Source organism: Equus asinus, chromosome 5 (assembly GCF_041296235.1).
Source record: "Equus asinus isolate D_3611 breed Donkey chromosome 5, EquAss-T2T_v2, whole genome shotgun sequence".
Classification (NCBI taxonomy): domain Eukaryota; kingdom Metazoa; phylum Chordata; class Mammalia; order Perissodactyla; family Equidae; genus Equus; species Equus asinus.
Genome location: NC_091794.1, coordinates 113,885,033 through 113,906,669, shown reverse-complemented (window position 1 = coordinate 113,906,669; position 21,637 = coordinate 113,885,033). Strand labels below are relative to the sequence as shown.

At 61.6% G+C, this 21,637-nt stretch overlaps 2 protein-coding genes across 5 annotated transcripts; one reads left to right on the top strand and one right to left on the bottom strand.

Moving 5' to 3' along the window:
- Nucleotides 1-199: 199 nt before the first annotated feature.
- NOC2L (NOC2 like nucleolar associated transcriptional repressor) lies at nucleotides 200-14,141 on the bottom strand. Of its 4 annotated transcripts, none has more exons than XM_014863217.3 (19): nucleotides 13,986-14,141; nucleotides 13,706-13,858; nucleotides 12,349-12,523; nucleotides 12,135-12,257; nucleotides 11,334-11,454; nucleotides 11,157-11,247; nucleotides 9,447-9,525; nucleotides 9,238-9,348; nucleotides 8,688-8,801; nucleotides 7,785-7,973; nucleotides 7,335-7,474; nucleotides 6,374-6,485; nucleotides 4,348-4,461; nucleotides 3,908-4,009; nucleotides 2,451-2,594; nucleotides 2,218-2,331; nucleotides 1,169-1,304; nucleotides 776-874; nucleotides 200-486 (listed from the first exon to the last, which is right to left on the bottom strand). In XM_014863217.3, the coding sequence occupies exons 1-19, from the start codon at nucleotides 14,009-14,011 to the stop codon at nucleotides 380-382; spliced, it is 2,250 nt and encodes a 749-aa protein (XP_014718703.3). In that variant the 5' UTR covers nucleotides 14,012-14,141; the 3' UTR covers nucleotides 200-379. The 4 variants fall into 4 exon arrangements, with proteins under 4 accessions (XP_014718703.3, XP_014718704.3, XP_070367478.1 ...); XM_014863218.3 differs by having other exon boundaries at nucleotides 11,334-11,451; XM_070511377.1 differs by lacking the exons at nucleotides 6,374-6,485; nucleotides 7,335-7,474.
- A 665-nt stretch (nucleotides 14,142-14,806) lies between these two features.
- Nucleotides 14,807-21,296, top strand: KLHL17 (kelch like family member 17). The gene is made up of 12 exons (XM_044769383.2): nucleotides 14,807-15,706; nucleotides 16,613-16,872; nucleotides 16,957-17,078; nucleotides 17,241-17,462; nucleotides 17,921-18,037; nucleotides 18,264-18,477; nucleotides 18,773-18,917; nucleotides 19,002-19,169; nucleotides 19,530-19,618; nucleotides 19,717-19,790; nucleotides 19,954-20,135; nucleotides 20,434-21,296. Exons 1-12 carry the CDS (start codon nucleotides 14,910-14,912, stop codon nucleotides 20,660-20,662), a joined length of 2,619 nt encoding a protein of 872 aa, XP_044625318.2. The 5' UTR covers nucleotides 14,807-14,909; the 3' UTR covers nucleotides 20,663-21,296.
- Nucleotides 21,297-21,637: the final 341 nt, after the last annotated feature.

Below are 21,637 nucleotides of genomic sequence, written 5' to 3'. Positions count from 1 at the left end.
GGCCAGGCCTGCTGGCTCCCTCTGGCATTGGGACTGCTCTGTGAGGTTTTCCGTGTCCTGACTTCAGGCAAGGGGTCACCAGGTCCCCCACAGGGTTGGCAACAGTACCCCACCAGCAGCTCTGGGGTACAGTGGAAGGCAAGCTCTACAGTACAGGCTTCCAACCCTACGGAGGCCACTCCAGAGATCCACACAGGGCTCGGTATGTTATGGTCTTTCATGTTGTAAGAATAAAGCCCCGTCCACCAACAGCTGCCCTTCCCCCCTGCATACTCGGTGACCTCAGGGCTTCTGGGCTCAGTGCCAGCCAGCCCAGCCAGGAAGCTGCATGCTGACTGCCCGCAAGGCGGGGACACTGCACAGCAGCCCCAGGTGGCCCTCAGTCCTCCTCGGAGAGCAGGAGATCCTGCAGCTCGTCCTCCGGCCCCTGGGCCAGTTGCCACAGCTCCCTGGGGTCCAGCCCCGCCTCTGCGTCTGGGCCTCCATCTGCAGGGAAAGACGGAGGCTACATAAATCCTGCTTTATCAGGAAGAAGCCAGCCTTGGAGGTTACTCATCACTAATTAATCACAGCACTAATTAATTTATTGGTGCCACTATTGCTGCCTGCCAGAGCCAGGGGGAGTGGAGCAGCTGGCCTGGCATCCCCAGGGAGGGGAGTGGACCTGGCTCAGAGCCATCCTCCTGATGGTCCTGCCCACCCACCCGAGCCCAAGACAGCCTTAGGCTCTCGGACACATGGGCTCAGAGCCCCCGCACCTCCAGGAACCACTCACCCTCTGAGTCACTGGCTTCCTCTGGACCACTCCTGCTGCCATCCTCCTCCTCCTCCTCCTCCTCTACCCTCTGCCGAGGTCTTGGGGACCCAGGCGTCCCTGGGGACCAAGAAGAGCCCATGGGAGCAGGCCCACCAGCAAATGCACAGTGGGGGCAGCTAAGGCAGGACAGTGAGCCAGGCTCACAGCCCTGCACCCACCCGCCCCTCAAGCCTCCTTTGTACAAGGAGAGAGAGTTCAAAACTGCCCCAAAAGAAGTGGGGAAGACAAGGCTCCCATTCCAGGACCCAAAGGAAATCCAACCCCCAAAGCAAGCAAGGTGGCAGGGGAAGGGTTAGACGGAGCTCATGACAGGAGCCCAGCAGACAGGACAGCTGACGTGCAGGCCCCCACCTCTCTCTGAGAAGTCCGTAGTATCATCGTCCTCATCACTGTCCAGGTCAAAGAGATCCTTGAATTCTTCCCTGTCCTCATCCTTCCTGTCCCCCACCTTCCGCCGCTTTATCTCTGGGAAGTTCAAGTCTTCCAACTGGAAGGACCCAGACCCAGAGCAGGTGAGGGTGGGCAGGCAGCCCTGAGGGCCCACCTTCCACCTCAAGGCCCACCCTACAGCCGGGCCTGACTGGGCCTGACTGCAGTCGCGTCTCTTCCCTCATTCATCTTCCCCAAGACAGGCTCCACCCAGACTAACACCCCATTCCCCTACTTTAGGCCTCGCCTCTTAGCACGCCCCATGCAAGGGCCCAGCTTGGCCCCTTTCTCTAGCTGACTCTTGGTCAGTACCACTGGGTGGGATTCCTGGATGGCCGCCCTGCCAGCCACACACTGGCCACTAAGTGCCGCCACAGCCACTGGCTGGAGGCCCAGCTGCAGACCGCCACCTTTCTATTCCTGAATCTTTAGCCATCACTCCTAGGACGGACAACTGACCCATAAAGATACCATGACAGGGATGCAGAAAGTCACAAGCATGCTACTCAGCACGAAGCTGTCTCCTCGGGTCATGCTATCCCGAAAGCACTGGCCAGACCTAGGCTTCCTGCCCCTTCCCACCTGCCCTCCTGGTGTCCACAGGCTGGCCTGGGCAACAAGGTCAGTCTAGCCACTCGCTCCCCGGAAGCCCCCAGCCCTCAGGCCTGAGGAGGGGAAGCAGCCTCTGCGCCCCAGCACAGCCCTCGGGCCTCTCCTCCTGGGGGTCATGGGAGAAGCCCCTGATTCCACCCAGTTCTGCACAACATCTGCTCCTCAGAGCAGAGGTAGCACCAGGACAGGCTGCAGCTGGGGACAGCCCCAGCCACCCCTGCTGCCATCGTCTCTGGGACTGGACCCTCCCCAACAGCCCTCTTCCCTGCCCAAATCTTGAAGGCAGAGCAGGGGGCGAGGTCTGAGTCTCAGAGCAAGCCAACCAGTCATGCCCACGCCCCAACCTCCCGCAGCCATACCCGCTCTTTTCCGCTGATCTCCAGCTGGATCTCTCGGTCCCTCAGCTTCCGCCACTGGCTGTAGTACTTGGTGAGTGGTGTTCCCTCCTCACGGGTCTGCTTCTCCCAGGCATCCTGTGTGCAAACTCAGGTCACACCCCACCCTGCGCAAACCCCCAAACCCCACACGCACACTGATGGGTGCCTTCAGGCAGTGCTGCCTCCCAGGGCCCAGACACCAGCTCCCAACTGACCGCTGCGTGCTGTTCAGACACACCAAAGGAGACCCTCTGGCGCTGGCTGTGGATGAACTCTACGTTCTCCTGCACCTTCTCAAGCAGCTGGCGCACCTGCCGGCAGTAGTTGGCCACTTTGCACTCCCGGAGAAAGGACTTCAGCTGCAGAAGGAAGGGGGCTCCACCTAGCTCCAGGCACAGGGCTGCTCTGCACCCCAGGATCAGCGCAGGCCTGGGAAACCCAGGTGACCACAGGGAGGTCAGGGTCATGGGTCCACGGGCTCAGAGCCAAGTCCACAGGCTGGGGCTGGGGGACGGGGGCGGGGGAGCGCTGTAGGGCCTCTATGACCAGCCCTTGGAGAGCTGACACAGGGTGCATGCCTAGGGAGGGCTCGCCCCATGGGCCAGGCGGAGGAACAGGGGCAGCGGCAGTAGAGCAGCACGGATCTACTCCCCGGGCCAAACTCCTCTGGTTGCCTGTCTCTGTAAATAAAGCTGTATTGACATAGCCGTGCTCATTCGTTTACCTATTTCTAGGGGTCTTTTCGTATTTCGACAGGAAACTAAAGGAGTTGTGAGAGAAACTATGTGACTGCAAAGCTTAAGATATTCACCATTTGGCTCTTTACCAAAAAAATTTGCTGACACCTGTCTCAGACCATGATCCCTAGGACTCTAAGCCCAGAAACAGAGCCTTGCACGTGCACACACATGCACCTGCTGGACAGGCCTCTGAGCCAGGTGCAACACAGGTGTGAGCAGCACCCCACCCACCCCTTCACCAGGCAGGCCTAACTGGTGGGGCTGATCGGCCCACTAGGGCCCGACAGAGCCAGGTGGTGCCCACCCCTGCGCTCCACCCATGAGAGACACAGGCCTGCCTGAGATGGGAAACATCCAGGCTGAAAGCAAATCGACCCCCCTCAGGGGCCCAGAACAGACTCCTGAGAGAAAAGACCCCCATACCACTTGAAAGAAAGGTGAGGTGAGGTCTGGGGGTGGGGGTGCCAGGGTTTCCTGCCACTGGGAGCCTGCCCTACCTCCCACCCACACCCAGGACCACCTGGGGAAGCATGCAGGCAGGAGACCAGCCCAATCCAGGGATGGAGGCCCGGGACGAGCCTGCTCAGTCCCGACTCCCCCCAGGAAAGACCTCATGGCTGGTCTGGTCCCCAGGCTGTAGCAGGCCTCGGGAGGGCCTGGCAGGTCCTGGAGTCCTTGTTGAGTTGCCCAGGACAGCCCCACATCTCAGGCTCCACCCTACTATGCTCGTACCCCCTATACCTTGGCCCCAGGGATCTAGCTTCCTGATGGTGGCAACACAGAACCCCTATGCTGGCCAGGCTCTGCTGTGGGCCCTGTGTGGCTGTGACAAAGCTGCCTCCCTCTGGCCTGTGTAAATGGGGAGCTGAACCCATTGGAAGACACCACCAAGGGATCTGGGCAGGGATGGGGAGCCGGGCAGTGGCACGTACCTGCAGGATGGCGGGCAGCGCCAGCTCGGGAAACGCGATGCTGTGGGCCTGGCTGTGCAGGTACTCCAGCGTGAGGTCGTATAGCTGTTCCACCAGGCCATCCTGAGGCAGCAAGTGGGGCAGCATCAGGGCACTAGCAGGGGAGGGGAGCTCAGACACCTCTCTGACACGTACACTCGCTCTCACGGGTGGGGCCAAGAGGATGTGAGCCACAACCTCCCCAGAAGCCACACTCAGGCTCACCAGGGCTGGGACCAAGGAGGCCCTGGGAGACCCAGTCCATGCTTAAACTCCAGAGGGTGGTGAGCCCCCTTCCTGTGCATGCTCATCTGCCTCAAGTCACCCAGCATGCTGATCTCAGTGCCCTCTGACCCTGCCCATGATCCCACTCAGGCCATTCCCTTCAGTCCCTTCCCAGTAAGCTTGGAAGCCAGCCTCACCCGGTATGCCTTCTCCTGCAGGTTAAGCTTGGACAGTTTCAGGATCACGGCGAAGTTGATGGGCTTGGAGCTCATGCGCCCTGGCCTCCTGTTGAAGTCAACCTGCTGGAAAACCTGCCCCCAAGGCCATGACTGTCAGCCCAGCCGCCACCACTGCGCCCGGCTGTAGGCCATGCCCCACTGCACCCCACATCCTACTGTACCCCCTGCCCCACTGTACCCCTCACCCCACTGCACCCCACACCCCATCCATGGATCCTTGGAGACCCATCTTGAGACCAGGGGCAAGCAGCCAGATGCAGTGCCAATGCCGCAGCCCCAGAGATCCCACCCCTCAAGTAAGTCTGCTTGCCTTCCAGAGCTCTGGCACCCAAGAAAGTCCCTTGGTCCCAAAGTTGGGCCCTGGTCAATAAGGGGAGAACCAAGAGAGCACACACACGCACTGCTACTGATCCCCTCTTCTCCTAAAACTGGGTCAGGAAGCCCTAAGGACCAGTGTCTGGAAACAAGGGATCCTTCCTATACAGGGCCACCATCACTGCAACATCCTCACCCAGGGTCGTGTCCCCACGGCCTGGTCCAACCCCAAGACTACACCTCTGGGGCTAACAGACCAAGGGACACAGGGTCTCAGGTGACGGCCTGGGCAGCTCCCGCTCCTGCATTCTCTGGAGAGACCACAGGCTGCGCACATCAGCCTTGGCCACTCGGGAGTTGTCCCCTAGGTCCGAAGGCTGCGGGCTGCCAGGGGGAGCAGAGCCAGAGCCGTGTCTGGCCTCTCAGCCAGGGGACCCCTCCCCACCACTTACACACAGGGGTGATCCAGGGTGCATCCCTGAGGTGGATGGGTGGCCGACACTGGGGAGGCCTAACAGGGAAGGCCCAGCAGAGTGGGGAGGATGCTTCACAGCTGAGCTCAGCCAGCTCCAGATGACAAACAGCCATGATGGAGGCAACAAAGAAGCGCTTCCCAAGAGGACACTGCCCTCTCTCCTGCCTGGCTCAGCCCAGGAGTGGCGAGGGGGCCTGACCCCACACAGGGCAGCTCTGAACCCCTTTCTTACCCAGAGAGGGAAGGGCAGGGACTCCCGGAGGCAGAGAGCTTTGCTTCCACCTCTGTGGTTTGTTTTCTCCAGAGAGGAGAGACCTGCACCCCTGGGTGAGAGGGATATGTGGGGTGCAGCTGCAGCAAGCCAAGGCATGGCTCAGGATGAGGGCCACACAAAAATGAAGGAAGAAAGGGCAAGATACCTTGAGAGACCATAGGCAGAGAGGACAGACAGATGCCAGGAACTGCTGGCAGGGTGGGATTGGGGCACCAAGCCAAGGGCCACAAACCTGGGTCGGAGGACACGACGGGGGAGTGGATGTGTCTCCAAAGGACGTTTGTAAGAGCATGAAACTGCAGTGTCCCTGCCTCAGGTAATCAGAGCTGGAACACCCTGGGTCTCCCCTCCCTCCTCTGCTTGGTAAAGGGGCAGACCTCAGCCCTGGTCAGCTGGGACACTGCCCTAGGCAGTTCAGGGTCGGGGGGCTAAAGCCCCTCTAATGGGGGACGTGAAATCCCAGTGGATTTCTGGGCCTTAGATGGCAGCCTTTCCCTACCTGAGCTACGTGCACGTGCAGACACACAGATGCACACACGTACACACGTACACACACACACACAGACACACACAACAGGGGTGCAGAGAACAGCTTTGGAATCACACCTAGGCTTCTGACCCAGCTCTCCTGCTCACTCTGATCTTGGGCAAACACCCAGACCAACTCAAGTCTGTGCCCTACCACTGTCAGGCTGGCCCCGCAGGGCAGCTGTCCTCATCCTTGTCACCTCTCTCACCTACTGACATGCACCACCAGCTTGGGCAGGCAGCAAGGCGCTGAGCGGAGCAACACCCTCCCCAAACCTGTGCTCTAAAGATGAGGAGCCAGCACTCAGGAGTCAACCTGTGTCAAGGGGTGATGGTCCACGAGCAGCAGGAAGTGCTTCCAGGACACCCACCCCGGCATGCACCCCGCTCACCTCTAGGATGAAGGGCAGCACCGGGATAAAGGTGCCAGTGCTCTCCGAGAGCAGAGTCAGGGCGCGCACACAGTGCATGCGGAGCGGATAGAAGCGGGCAGTGGGGACCAGCCTGGGGGCACGGGAAGGCAGGAGTCAGCAGAGCCCCAGCCTCAGAGACCCCTCCTTACCCACAGGGCTCCAAGCTCAGCAGGGCACCTCCCTGTCACTTGTGTCAGGGGTCACACCCACCCCATCAGAGTCCTCTGAGAGAACAGGGCAGGACGAAGGCCCCAACTGGAGTCCCAGGCTGAAGGACCTGCCTCCTCGTCAGTTACTGGGGGTAGGGAACACCCCTCACAACTTGTAACTTAATTTCAATTTAATGTGGCAAGGTTGTTAGGTCAAGCCCTTCTTTCCTCCTTGCTCCCAGCTTTCAGGGTTCCCCCGTCAGGAGGACAGGGGTGCCCCCTCCTGGCTAACAGAGGCAGCAACCTGACCACATGCGGCTCCTGCATTCTCTGCCCCTGGAGACAACGCTGACCATTCACACCCAAAATGTGGCACACCACACCAGACCCACTCTGTCCAAGAACCCCAATTCCTTCACACTGCACACGGCCCCCTACCCAGCATCCCCAGAATGTATATGTGCCACGTCCTGGGACCAAGGCGCTGGGGAAGAGTTTACACCACAGGCAACCGAGAAGCCTGCTGCCCACGAGCGCAGGGCGTTCCCCCTGCTGGGCATGGGCCACAGACAGCCCCACTCCAGGTCCCTGCTCACCTCAGATGCTGCCAAGTCACAGACCCCAAACCCTGGAGGCCCCAGACACCAGAGGCACTGCCCAGACCCTCCTGGTCCTCCAGGAGGCTTCCTGTGTAACTTTGGCCTCCCCTAACCCTGACCCCAGGACAGCCCCGTGGGATCCTGGTCCCAACCTCCTTTAGCCCTCAGGTGGCCCCGCCCGTCCCTGCTCACTTGATGCAGCCGATGACAACCTGGGAGAGAGGGTAGATCAATGGCTGGAGGGCTTCGCTGGGACAGATGGTGCTGAGGGCACGACACCACAGGTAGAGGCAGTGCACAAATTGCCAGTTGTACACTGACTGGTATGTCTCCTGGGCACAAAGTGGAGTCCACATACAGATCAGGCCAGGGGTCCCAGGAGGACTCAGCCCGCCTCACTCACCGTGTGCACAGGGTCCCAGCCAGCAGCAGCACTGTGCCCCCCACGCCCCCCCCAGCCCCTCAAGGTCCTCTGATTTGCCCCCATCCTCCACCTACACCCACAGCCCCCACCAGCAATGACCCTGATCCCACCAAAGTGCTGAGTTGTCTTTCCCAAGAGACGGGGCTTCCAGGAGGCCCCAGGTCCTTGGTCGGGTGGGGCTCCTGGGCTGCTCACTGCCCCCAAGCCCAACTGCACACCTTCTTGCACGTGGTCATTGCGTTGCGCAGGTGGATGGCAAGCTGGCGGATGTAGAGGAAGGCATGCTGGTAGGCAACGCTGGTGTCCAGGGCAAACAACTCGGTCAGAGTCCGCTGCATGAAGTTGATAAGGGGCAGAGCGCTGGGGGAGGTGAACTTGCAGTTCCTCACGTATGTGATGTACATTTGCTGCAGGAAGACCCTAGTCAGAACCACTCCTGAGCTCCCAGGGCCCTATAGACCACCACCGCCAGACACCTGGGCCTTCCCCTCGGAGCCGCAGCCTCAGCAAGTACCTCAGCCCGGCCATGTCTACTGCAGCCCCCTCCCCCTGCGTGGTACCAGCACCTTGGCCCCCACTGCTGCTCAGCCCCAACATGTGTGTCCCCCAACCTTGGGCACAGTCTGCAGTGCAGAGGAGAGGGATCTCTTAGGGAAGGCTGGGTACCAGGGGAAGGGTGAGCTGCCACAGAAATAACTTCGGGAACAGTCAAGGAGACCCTGGAGAAACCGGGAGGGAGGGGTGGGAAGCCCCTACTGCATGCCAGGCCTATGCAGGGGGTTCCAGAGGGTCCCTGTGCAGGGCAGGCCACCCCAGGCTTGGGGCCAGGCAGCGGGGTCCCTGTCTCTCTCCACAACCAGTGTCCTCGCCCATGGAGGGGAGAGCTGTGTGGAGCAGTCCCCATGGAGCCCCAGGGGGGTCAAGGGCTCCCATCCCTGTCACTGTCCCCCACTTCTCAGGGAGGAACCATGACGAGGGCCTGGGACTGCTCAGGGCCACAGAGCCAGCAAGGGGCACCGACCACAAAGCAGCCTGCTGGCCCTCGGGCTGAGACTTTCAACCCAGACTCTGACAGACACAGACCTGGGGGCACCACAGGCAGGGGACCCCAGCCCACCTACCTTGAGGACGGGGCTCAGGAAGGTGTCCTTCTTGTGCCGGCAGACTCTGATGAGGACAAGGAAGGCCAGTACTCGCAGCGTCTCCTCGCCCGTGCTCCACAAGACCACCATCCTCTGCAGAAGGCAGCCGTCACTGCCCGTCCCTGTCTCCCCAAGCCAGCCCAAGGCTCCTGTGGTCACTGCTGAGCGCAGCCCTTCCCAAAGCACCTCGGGGGGTGGGGGGGAGCGGCAAGACTTAGAACTCGCTCAGGGAGAAGCCAGAGTGCCAGACAGAACACCTCACCCAGCAGGGCGGTGCTCTGTCATTATGGGTGCGTGCATCAGCGCACGTCACGTGACGATGACAAGCGTGCATCTCATCCTGGCTCTTGTCAAAAACGTCAGAAAACGTCTGCCCGAGGGAGTTTGTCCTCACATGACCAGCTGTGCCGTCCTGAGGGCAAGGCGGGCACAGATGCCTCCCCTTCCCTCTCCACTCTGGCTAGGAGGGGAACATGTTTGGGGTGGCCATGTGCACCCCAATCATGCCAACACAGGGAGGGCTGCCCACCTTGAGCAACACGCGGCACTGCTTGGGGAAGGTCAGGTAGTAGGGCACAGCACTGCTGACATGCTGAAGGACGGCTGCCGCCACTGTTGCCTCTGCCACGCAGGCCACCAGCTAAGGAAGGAGAGCTCAGTGAGGTCAAAACCCACTCACATCCAGGATACAAGGAAAGGCTGGACTACTGGACATGGCCCTCCCCCTCAGAACCGCACCTGTATGACCGAGCTGAGGTAAGCCTTGACATCCAGGCGGAGCTTCCCCCACAGTGGGCTACTGGACGGCTGCAGCACCCTGCAGAGACCGCACCCACCCCATCCAGTGAGCCCCTGCAGCTTGGACACGAGGCCGCAAGGAGGCAGGAGTGTGTCCTGAGCCATGTCCCATCCGTGCAGTGCCCAGGACACATGGGCACATGGGCCCTCTGGGGAGACCCCCCCATCTCTCCCCACGAAAAACTCAGGGGCGCCTTACTGTTGGATTGACATGAGGGTTGCCCCAAGACCCTCTCAAGGGTGGCCTAAATCAACGCCTGAGGAGGAGCAGCACCAGGCCCTCCCACGGGCCATCCATCCTGGCCAGAGGACCGAGAGCAACTGTCCTCCCTGTCTGAGCCCAGGGCAGGTCACTTCCCGGAAAGCCCCCAGAGAACTCCCCGCCTCCAGCTCCCTCCCTCAGACATAAACCTCCTCCTGGTCCCACGTCAGGCACCCATACTATCAGGCACCCACACTCCTCAGTCGGCACTACAGAGCCCGAGGTCTAACACCAGCACTGCTAACCACCGTCACAAGGAGGTTTTCTTAAAAAAACCAAGTCATCCAACTTACAACTTAGTTTCACCACTTAATCCAGACTCTGACCTCTTGAAAAACTGCAAGAGCTGATGATAGCAGCTGATGTGCCTGGAAGTTTCTCGAGGGCGTCGCCCCCAGGGTTCAGAGAACCCAGCACACAGCAGTGCTCATCAAACTCTGCTGACGTGCACGAAAGGACAAAGGCAGGGGCCCTGGAAAGTCTGCCCATCTACTGACACCAGCTGCTAGGCACCTGCAGCCAGCTCACCCCGCCCCAGCAGCAGCTGTTCACTCTCTCCCAAGGCCCACCGCCCTTCCTGACGACTGCTGTCCCCAGTGCAGCAGCCCCTTCACACGAGAGCACACACCTGGCCAGCACCGGCTCCATTCACCCTGCGCACGTCTGCTGCCCGCTGACTCACTGCCAGTCCCCTGCACTCTCACCCATCTGTCAGCTTCCCTGCCCGCTTCAGACAGGGCTGCACCCCCTGATCCATTAGTGCAGCCCTGACGCCACCACCAGGCCCAGGAACTCCCACCTCCCACAGGAGGACCCCTCCCTGAAGCCTCCTTTATTCCTTTGGAAGGTGTGGGTTGGGTGCGACCCTCCAGGCCCTTACTGCCTCCAGGCCACGTGGCTGCACAGCCCCCCAGCCCCAATACAGCCCCTCTTCTACCAAAGTTCTGCTGCTCTACTCTCCCTTCTAAAGACCTTCCACGGCCTTCTCTGCTCAATCCACCTCTGATGTGGAAGGTATAGTTCTCAAACCCAGACCAACAAGGCTTGTACCCAGAGACACACATTCCAGCCACAGAGCAAAGAGCAAAGAGAGTGGACAAGACTTAGTCATCCAAAGAGGAAGAAAATGGAGAGAATGCTGACCTGGAACAACCGGGAAGCAAAGCCAAGCACACACTCTCCGGCGTGAGACATTCTAGGCAGAGAATTTCCCTTTGCAGAAACAAACTAGCCCTGAGCCCAGCCTCTCCCAGGACCCCACAAAGAGCCTGGCTCTGCTCTCAACATCCCTCTGTGCGGCTGGGTCTAGAGGGGCCGCCAGGTCACCAGGCCTCTGCCTTCCCCAGCACAGGGCCCTGACCATGCCGCCACCTCACCTTCCCTCTCACCTGCTGTTGTCCTTTGGGGCTCTTTCCAAGAGCAGCTTCTGGAGGCAGCTCAACAGATCTCTGATGCAGAAGGTGACGAGAGCGTTGAACACTGCAGTGAGGGGACCACAGATGGCATTCACACAACAGAAAATGCAACAGAGAGCCTGCATCCCAGGGCCCCTCACCCAAGCTCACCGGCACTGTCAGTAACCTGGAATTTGCTGGCCTCAGCACGTTCCTGGTCTCCTTGGGTGGTGGCCACAGCTGCTCGGAACGCCTGCACAACTTCATGGAACAACTTTGGAGTAAGGTGCTGCTAAAGGGGCAAGAGGACCCAGAATGTTAGGGGTGCAGTTGCTTGTGCTGGACAGAGCGAGAGCAGCCAGGACTCCAGGAACCTGCTCTATGAGAAAAAGGCACCCCTTGCCCACATTCTCAGACACAGAGCACAGGTGGGGGCAGCGTTACTGCACCACGTGTTGGGAACAAAAACACAAAGTCTGGAATCCTCCTGGAAGGACAGGGAGCCTAGCTCAGGAACCATGGGGGAGGAGCTGAGGGTTCTGGATCTGGACAATAGCCAGCTCCAGGTGGTATCTGCAGTTCTCCCTTTCTGTCCTCTCCCTGAAGAAGCCACTGCAAGATCTGAGAAGAAGGGCCCTGACTCCACTAACCAGCAAAGGCACAGAGGCCACATCCTCCCCACAAGAGACTTGGGGGAGCAGGGAACCCAAGAGACAAACTGAGAAAAAAGGAGCAAACAGAGACCCTAGAATCTGTTACTGAAGGAGTCTTAAAGCCCTGGATCCTCCTAGCATGCAGGAAAAACCAAGTGAGATTCATTCGCTCTAAAGGAAACTCCAGTGCCAGTGCTCAGAGAGGATACCCTGCCACCTGCCTCCTCCCACCTGCACAGCCCCAGGTAACTGAAATGAGGCAAGGGTAGACTCCTAAAGGAGAGGTGTGTCCAACTGCGCACTCCATGCCACTTCTCACCTTTGCTGCCTGCTTCCATCTCTCAACCATGGCAAGAGTCACAGGAGCAAAATCCCTCTTCTTCCCCTGTGATCCTCTGCGGAACCCATCCTCACCCTCCTCGTCTCCCTCTTCACTTGCTTCCTGCACCAGACACACAGAGGACCACGGTGGAGCAGGATGGAGAGACCACAAGTGTGCCCCCCGCCCCAGCCCAGCTCTGCTCAGGCCTCACTTCCAGCACATTTGGCAGGGAGTGGAGCTGCTCCTCTTCGTCCTCAGAGCTGTCCGAATCGCTAAAGTTCAGCAGGCTCTGGTCATTCTCCTGCAGGAACTTGTAGAACTCGGGGTCTCTGTCCTTCAGCCGAGAGAGCTGGTCCTTGTGCTCAGATGCACAGCCTTGACGCCGGCTGAGAAGGTGAAGGTCATCAAGTCCGATGGACAGGCACAACCAGCGGGAAGTGAGGGGGTGTGAGGTTTCCTGTCCCTCACGCCGCCAGCTAGCTGGCCTCCTCAGAGAAGCTATGGGGCTCAGTCTGCTCCCTCCACAACTGCTACCAACAAGCAAGGCAAGGGGATTTCCAGGGGATAGGTTTTCAGCAGATCTTTCTCTCCCCCACTCACACATCCAACAGCCTCTCTAAACACCTTTCAATGTGTGCATTCCAAACCCAACACACACAACACTGAATGTGGGGAACCCCAAACTAGGTCTGCCTCCTCTCTGCTCTATTGTTGGTAACTCCACCCCTCCAAACACTCAGATGAAAAGTGAACCTCTCTCTCAAACCCAGCATGCAATGTGTCATGGGCATCAGCAGCACTTTCAAAACCCCTCACGCCTCCTCTCAAATCAGCACCACAGCTCCATTCTCTCAGTCACCATAGTGGTCTCTTCCTATCTCTATCGCTGCAGCCAACCTACTCTCAACACAGCAACGCAAATGACCTTCATCTTATGTGTCACGTGACTTTAATTCACTGCTAGAGAACATCATAACTCCCAGCTGTACTAGGATGTCTCACAAATGGCCTATAGCCTATAAGATCTGACCCCGTCATCACCTCTCCGGGTTCACCTCCTGCTACTCTCCCCACCACTCCTGCCACAGCCACACTCACCTCTGCATAAGGCTGGCTCCCACCACCTGAAACATCAGAACACTTCCTCACCCATCTGCGTGACCGACTCCCTCAGGCCTTTGCTCACTTATCACCTCCCCAGAACGCCTTCTCCACTCCACTGAACACAACAGAGACCATCAGCTGTGCCACTAGTTCTCGAGCCCCTTCTGTTTTTCCTTTCTGCCTCCAGCGCCTATCTTTTCTAAGACACCACACCCTGCGATTCATCCGCGGCCGAGGCAGCTCTCCCAGCCCAGAAAACGGCCTTCGTATCACTCACCGACGTGAGCACCCCGCCGAAAAGACTCAGCACAGAGCAGGCGCGCAGTAAACGTCGAACCACGACCGGATACGCTAAGGGTCTGGGGAGGGTCGGAGGTCCCGAAACCCCAGGGCAGCCGGCACGCTCGTGGGGCGAGCGCGACGCCGAGGGGGGCTTACACGCCGCGCGGGAGACGCTCGCTCACCTGGCCGCAGGGCTCCCGCCCGGCCCGTCCCGGCTCCGCCCGGCTCCGCGCCCCGCCCGTGGCTCCGCGTCCGGGGTTCCTTCGGACTCAGACTCGGACTCAGAGTCAAAGCCCGAGGCCAAGAACTCGTCCACGGTCAGCTCCGCCAGCCGCCTGCGGGCACGACGCGGTCACGGCCCCGCCGGCGCGTGCGCCGAACCCCGCCACCCGGGCCCCGGGAAGGCGCGAGCGCCCCTCGGACACCGGCGCGCCAGCGGCCGGCCGCCAAGACCCCACTCACCGCTTGCGGCCCCGCGCCGCCGCCATGCCCGCCGCCTCACCCGCCGACCGCAGCGTGCGCCGCACTTCCGGTCCCAGAAGGCCGCGCGGCAGTCGCACTTCCTCTGGGCCGGCCCCGCCCCGCCGCGCCCCGCTGGGCGGCTCTGCGGTTCTCCCACCGCGGCCCCGGCGGCACGCAGGCGGGAGGGCGCGTTCACACCCTCTGCGCGGCGGCTTCTGTCCGGGCTCCCGCACGCCGCTGCTGCGCGCCGGGCAACAGAGTTCGAGCATCGGCAGGACTTGCCGCTCACAAATCCGTGTCCTTCTCTGTAAGAGGCAGTAATAACAGTATGGACCTCGGGGAAGACAGGCCGGGCCGCGGCGCCCTCGCCCAGCCGGGCCCACAGCTGCCCCGGGCTCCATAAACACGTGCCTGTGAGGACATCAGCGCATGGACGACGAACGACGCGCGTCTGGGGGGGATCATGCAGCAGACAGGCTTGCTGTCCAGGGAGCTTCTGCAGACCAGTAACAAAAAGCCAGCCGTCTGGGAAGAAACGCCAAAGAAAACAGATGGCGACGCCACGTGGGCAGTTCCCAAGGACGAACGACGCCCTGCTGGCCAGGTGGCCTCGCCCCATCAAAGGAGCGTCAGCGCGACGAGAGCCGTCCCCACGTCACGGGACGGTCCCACCACACCTGTGCGGGGGCAGGGGGCAGGCAGCGCGCAGAACTGGGGCTGATATTGAAGCCACTTTGGCCAAAGCTGCCTGAAAGTGCTATCCTTGATACTCAGTCCAGCGAGTCCTCTCTTAGAAATTCACCTACGAACACATCTGCCTAGGTCCACAACACGGGGCTAGGTGGGGACTGCCAGTATGTGCAAAGGCCCGGAGGCTGGAAGGTTGCCCTGGGGAAGGAAGGAGGGAGGTGGGGAAGCCAGCCTATGCCCTACTTCCCTTGCCCCACCTGCCTAAGGGCGAGGGTCCTCGGGCCTGAACCCACAATAGGAGACCCCACAGCCTCTAGGGCGCCGGCGACACTCTGGGCAGGTCCCCAAGCTGTGTGCTTCCCGCTGCCCCGGCAGCCAGCGTCCAGCTCAAGGCCTGGTAATTGTAGGTGTTATACTTGTAGGATTCAAGGCGCAAACCCAGCAAAGGCCCGAAGAGCAAAGGGGCCCGCCCGAGGGCCACAGAGAGGCAGAGCCGCTTGCGGCCCTGGAGCTGGCTCAGGCCCCAGGCAGGGCTGGCTCAGGTCCCAGGGGCAGCACGTGCGAGGCCCCGGGGCTCTCGGTGTGTCGAGGGTGCACTTCCTGAACGAGCTGGCGGGGCCGGCGGGTCCTGGAGGCTTTTTGGAGATAGTCGGAAGGCGGGACCTGGGGGCTTCCGGGTGGAGGAGAAAGGCGGGGCGCCGGCGGAGGATCCGTGGCCTACGCTGCGTCCCAGAAGCCGCGGGGGAGCGCAGGAGGCGGGGCGGGCGGCGCCGAGAAACAGCGGCTGCGGGCAGGCGGCGGGAGCAGGGGACGCTGAGCAGGCCGCCACCGCCGAGCAGCCCTCCAGCCGTCCGTGCGTCTGGTCATCTGTGCGTCCTCCGCGGAGCGGCGGCGGGTCCGGTGGCCGAGCCCATGCAGCCGCGCAGCGAGCGCCCGGCCGGCAGGACGCAGAGCCCGGAGCACGGCAGCCCGGGGCCCGGGCCCGAGGCGCCTCCGCCGCCGCCGCCCCAGCCACAGCCGCAGCCGCCGGCGTGAGTGGGCTGGGAGACTGGGGACCGTGAACCCGGCCGGGGGCCGAGTAGGTCCGGGAAGGAGGGAGGGAGGGAGGGCGCGCGCGCCGACCCTGGCGGGCTGCCCGGAGTAGGCAGCCTCGGCGCTCCGCAGGCTCCGTCCGCCCGTGGAGGGTCCAGCCCCCTTCGCTGGTCCCCGCACACAGCGGACCCGGGGCAGGGTGTCCAGAGACGGCTGCTCTCGGAGGCTCTGCCCCCTCCCGCCGCCCTTGAATCCCGGCTGCTCTGGTCAGGGCTCGGGAGGCTTGTCTGCAGAATGAGCCGGGGACGGGGGCGGGGGCGGGGCGGGGGCGCCACTCCAGAGGGTCGAGTGAGGTCAGTTCTGCTGGTGGGTCTAGGGGTCCCTTTCAGAGCCTTGGGACAGCACTGACCAGTTTCACTTCGTGTACTTCTTGTGTGCCCAATCCGTGCTGAGGAAACGGGACTCCCACGGGGGTGCGGGAAGGGTGGCCAGCGATGGACAGAGGAGGGCAGAGGAAGCCTGGTTCTTAATGAGAGTCGCAGGCAGAGGGGGGCCTGGCTCTTATGGGGGTGCTTGGGCAGAGGGGAGTGTGCGGCTGGGGAGGGCTAGTGGCAGAGGAAGCTGTACAGGTCCAACCCTGGGCACCAGGTGCATCTTCCCGCTTTGTGCCGGGAGCAGGTGCTTTTTGCAGGAGTCTTCTTGACTCCAGGGAGGCTCCCTGGACACAGAAGGAGCAGATTGGGGTGGAGCCCAGGTGACAGAGGCGGTCCTGGAGAGCTGGTCCTTGATTGAAGCCAGGTCTGGGCCACTGGGGAGGGGTGACCAGTGCTGGCCCTGCCCAAGGTCTAGGGTGGGTGGGCAGCTCCCTGCACAGTGCACCCTGACCTGGTACTGCTTGTCTGCAGCCCGGAGGCAGAGCGTGCACGTCCGCGGCAGGCCCGGCCCACTGCCCCCATGGAGGGTGCAGTGCAGCTGCTGAGCCGCGAGGGCCACACTGTGTCCCACAACTCCAAGCGGCACTACCACGATGCCTTCGTGGCCATGAGCCGCATGCGGCAGCGCGGCCTTTTGTGTGACATCGTCCTGCACGTGGCTGCCAAGGAGATCCGGGCGCATAAGGTGGTGCTGGCCTCCTGCAGCCCCTATTTCCACGCCATGTTCACAAGCAAGTACCATTCCATCCAGTCTGGGCACTTGGGGGCTCTACGGATTTCCCAGGTGGGCACCACCCTGACCGCTGTCCCCACAGATGAGATGAGTGAGAGCCGCCAGACGCACGTGACTCTGCATGACATCGACCCCCAGGCCTTGGACCAGCTGGTGCAGTTTGCATACACGGCTGAGATCGTGGTGGGCGAAGGCAACGTGCAGGTGAGCTGCCTTGTCCCTCAGTCCCATTCCCCACTGGGCCCTGTGCCTCAGCTCTCCCTATGTCCCTAGCGTCCCCCTGTGCCTCTCTTTGTTCCCTCAGTTCCTTATATCACATTTCTCTGTCCCTGCTCTCCTGGCCCTCTTTCCCACATCGACCCACAGACTCTGCTCCCGGCTGCCAGCCTCTTGCAGCTGAATGGCGTCCGTGATGCCTGCTGCAAGTTCCTGCTCAGTCAGCTCGATCCCTCCAACTGCCTGGGCATCCGGGGCTTCGCCGACACACACTCGTGCAGCGACCTACTCAAGGCGGCACACAGGTACGTGCTGCAGCACTTCGTGGACGTGGCCAAGACCGAGGAGTTCATGCTGTTGCCGCTGAAGCAGGTAACGTGCCAGCCGGGGCACAGCCTGGACCCTGACCCAGCCCTCAGCCCCTGGCCCCCATCCCCTGGGCCCTTAAGACCTGGCCCTTTGCTCTTCAGTCCTTATTCCCAGTCTCTGACCCATGTTCCAGCCCCACCATCCATCCCCTGGGTCCTTCTACCCTTTCCCTATTTTCTGACTGTACCCAGGCCTTCACTTTCGACTCTTAACCCCATCCTGTCCTGACCTCATTCTGTCCTGACCACATCCCTGCTTTCAACCCTGAATTCCTGGTTCCACGTCCCCAGGGCTGCTCTGGACTAGGCCCCCAAGAACCAGATCTGAGGCTCCTGACCCTGCTTGGCTCCCTCATAGAAACACTGGGCCCCTTGTTGGACTGTCCCTCCCAGGCACCTTCAGGGCTCCATGGGCCCTCAGGGTCCTGCCCAAATCTCAGGTCTGAGGGTCCCCACCCCCAGGTGCTGGAACTGGTCTCCAGTGACAGCCTGAACGTGCCTTCGGAGGAGGATGTCTACCGTGCCGTCCTGAGCTGGGTCAAGCATGACGTGGATGCTCGGAGGCAGCATGTCCCTCGGGTGAGGCCAGGCCCTGGGGGGCCTGTGGTGTCCGGGAGGGGATACCATGGCTGAGGGCCTGGGTGCACCTGGGCCTCTCTGTGTTCAGAGACCCCCCACAGGGGTGATATGAGCACATGTCTCAAGGAGGGTTCAGGGTGTCCTAGGGTCATCTCAGGCCGGGGCAACATGTGCCCATGGGTGCCACCTGCTGCCTGACCGTGCCCACCCCCCGTCCCCCCCTCAGCTGATGAAGTGTGTGCGCCTGCCCCTGCTGAGCCGGGACTTCCTACTGGGCCACGTGGATGCCGAGAGCCTGGTGAGGCACCACCCTGACTGCAAGGACCTGCTCATCGAGGCCCTCAAGTTCCACCTGCTGCCCGAACAGAGGGGCGTCCTGGGCACGAGTCGCACGCGGCCCCGGCGCTGCGAGGGTGCTGGCCCCGTGCTCTTTGCTGTGGGTACGCCCACCTGTCTTGTCCCCTCACGTCCAGTTCCCCCACGTCCCTGCCCCGCATTTTTTCTCCACAAGCCCAGCAAGAGCTCACCTACCCTGTGCTGGTCACGTCTGGTACCCACCCCACATCTCTACTCTGTCCCCCCATGGAGGACCCTGTGCAGTGTGACCCACTTGCCAATCCCTGTCCCCACCCACCCTTAGAGTCCCCTTTCCCTTGACCTCGAGCTGTGCCAACACCCACCAGCCCATTGCCTCCCTGGGTCCCTCCTCCTGCCTTGTCACCTCCCCCTCTCTAGGTGGTGGGAGCCTATTTGCCATCCATGGGGACTGTGAAGCATATGACACACGCACTGACCGCTGGCACGTGGTGGCTTCCATGTCCACGCGCCGGGCCCGAGTGGGCGTGGCAGCAGTTGGGAACAGGCTGTACGCTGTGGGCGGGTAAGCGTGGAGGATGGTCTTGGGTCAGGGGCTTGGCGTGTTCTCTCTGGGCCAGCCCTGACCGGCAGCGGATCCCTCCCCTAGTTACGATGGGACTTCAGACCTGGCCACTGTAGAGTCGTACGACCCTGTGACCAACACCTGGCAGCCAGAGGTGTGCATGGGCACAAGGCGCAGCTGCCTGGGTGTGGCTGCCCTGCACGGGCTCCTGTATGCAGCTGGCGGCTACGATGGGGCCTCCTGCCTCAACAGGTAGTGGCTGGGGTCAGGGCCGGGTGGCCTTTCGGGGTTGTCTCAGCAACAGGTATGGCTGCATCAGGGCAGCAGAGGTCACACCTGAGGGGAGCAAAGGGGGATGCCACCTGACTCACGTCACCAGAGTCCCTACTGCCCCCTCTTTTTCTCTCTGGGATCCTTCCCACCAGTCCAGGGCTGGGCCCAGGTGGATGGTGCCCATCTAGTAGGCCCTGCTTCCTGCTCCAGGGGGACTCAAGTCAGTCTCCATGACTGCCCAGTGTGGGATTTTAGTCATTCCATGGGGAGGGCAGGTCTTGGGGCCAGGACAGCCTTTCTGCCAGAGCTCAAGGTCAGCGGCGGTCCTGGTGTCCACAGTGCCGAGCGCTATGACCCCCTGACGGGAACATGGACATCCATCGCCGCCATGAGCACCCGGAGACGATACGTGCGTGTAGCCATGCTCGGTGGGTGACAGGGCCTGCTTCATGTAGTGCCCACCCCTGCCTGCCCCCCCGACACCCCACCCCAGCAGGTGCACCATGGGCATGTTGCCTCCCTGCAGATGGGAACCTGTACGCCGTAGGTGGTTACGACAGCTCATCACACCTGGCCTCCGTGGAGAAGTACGAGCCCCAGGTGCGAAACACACCACTATCACAGTGCCTCCCAAGAGCTGCTTGAGGGCACCACTCTGGCCACCCAAGTCCCACAGACACCCCACCCTGGAGTAGGGGTCTACACTGTGGAGGTGGAGGGAGGTTGCGATGGGTCTGCCCCTAGCCCATGCTCTTGACTGCAGGTGAACGCGTGGACACCTGTGGCCTCCATGCTGAGCCGGCGCAGCTCCGCGGGTGTGGCAGTGCTGGAGGGGGCCCTCTATGTGGCTGGCGGCAATGATGGCACCAGCTGTCTCAACTCGGTGGAGAGATATAGCCCCAAGGCTGGTGCCTGGGAGAGTGTGGCACCCATGAACATCCGAAGGTGCGCCAGTCCCCACCCCACTGGCCTGCTGTGTCCCCTGTCGCCGTTCCCCTCTACACACACTGACAGATGTGTCCCACAGCTTCACCCCTGTGTGGTGTGCCCACACCTCCCTCCCCTGCCCTCTACTTCTAGGCTTTCCCAACTCTGGTCCCCAGAGGCTCCTCCCCCGCCCCCCCCCCCGTGGCCTCGCCCCCAGAGGCTCCGCCCACGCCTGGTGGCCCCGCCCCCAGAGGCTCTTCCCACGCCCTGGTGGCCCCGCCCCGTCGCTCATGCCCCACTGACCACCCGTCTCCAGGAGCACGCATGACCTGGTGGCCATGGATGGCTGGTTGTACGCCGTGGGGGGCAACGACGGTAGCTCCAGCCTCAACTCCATTGAGAAGTACAACCCGAGGACCAACAAGTGGGTGGCTGCCGCCTGCATGTTCACGCGGCGCAGCAGCGTGGGTGTGGCGGTGCTTGAGCTGCTCAACTTCCCGCCGCCTTCTTCGCCCACGCTGTCCGTGTCGTCCACCAGCCTCTGACCTACGGCAGGGACTGCACAGAGGCCGACCCCGCGGCCTTCCACATGCCTTAAGCCCCAAGGGGTGGCCCCACCTGGGGCGTCCTGCACCGTCTGTCCACGTCTTTGTTGAGGCCACCCGTTTGTGTTCATTCCTCAGCGTTAGTTTTTCTGTGTGCCGTTTATTTATTTATTCGTTTATTTATTCATTATTTATTGGTGGATGAGCAGCGCTGCAGCTCCCAGTTTATACGTTTAGTCGAAGTGTCTGTGTCTCTGGGAGCAAGTTGCCCTTCAGGGTGTCCTACCATCCGCTGGGGGCTCCAGGGAGCAATGGGGGTGGACATTTGGGCCAACTCTGCCTCTGCAGGTCTGGGGGATCACGGGTCAGATGCAGAGCAGCCAGGGTTAGTGGGGGGGCTTTCTAATCAGATACAGACCCCCCAGCCTGTACTTTGCACACCGCCTTTTCCTCCCCCAGCCAGGCACGCTCCCAGGGAGGGCACAAATTGGGCTTCCTTCCTGTGGGGTAGTGTCTTTTCTGGATCCTGCACTGAGCTGGGCACACGTGTGCCACAGACCACACACAGCAATATGAGTCGACTTGAACAATAAACACGTTTCTTGGGCTCTGTGGGCCTGAGGCTGAGCATCCATCTCTGCCTTTCAGGGTGCTGTCTGGGTGGAGCGGGCCGGCCTCGGGGTGGGTCTGCAGCTGGGCTCAGGCACTGCGTTGGCATTTGAGCGCTTTGAGGCAGCACCATCGTGTCCAGGTGGGGCGGAACTGGCGACGTCCTCAACAAGTGCCAACCAGGAGCATGGTTCACCGTCAGCCTGATCCTGAGAGGCTCCTGTGGCCCCTGGCTCACCTCAGGCTCTGGGGAGGGGGGCCTGCACAGCATCCTCTCACCTCACCGTGATGGCCTGGGTGTACCTGGGAGGGTTGTGGCCTCCTTCCTGATTCTGGGTAGGCCTCGGGGACCTTGACAGCTGGAGA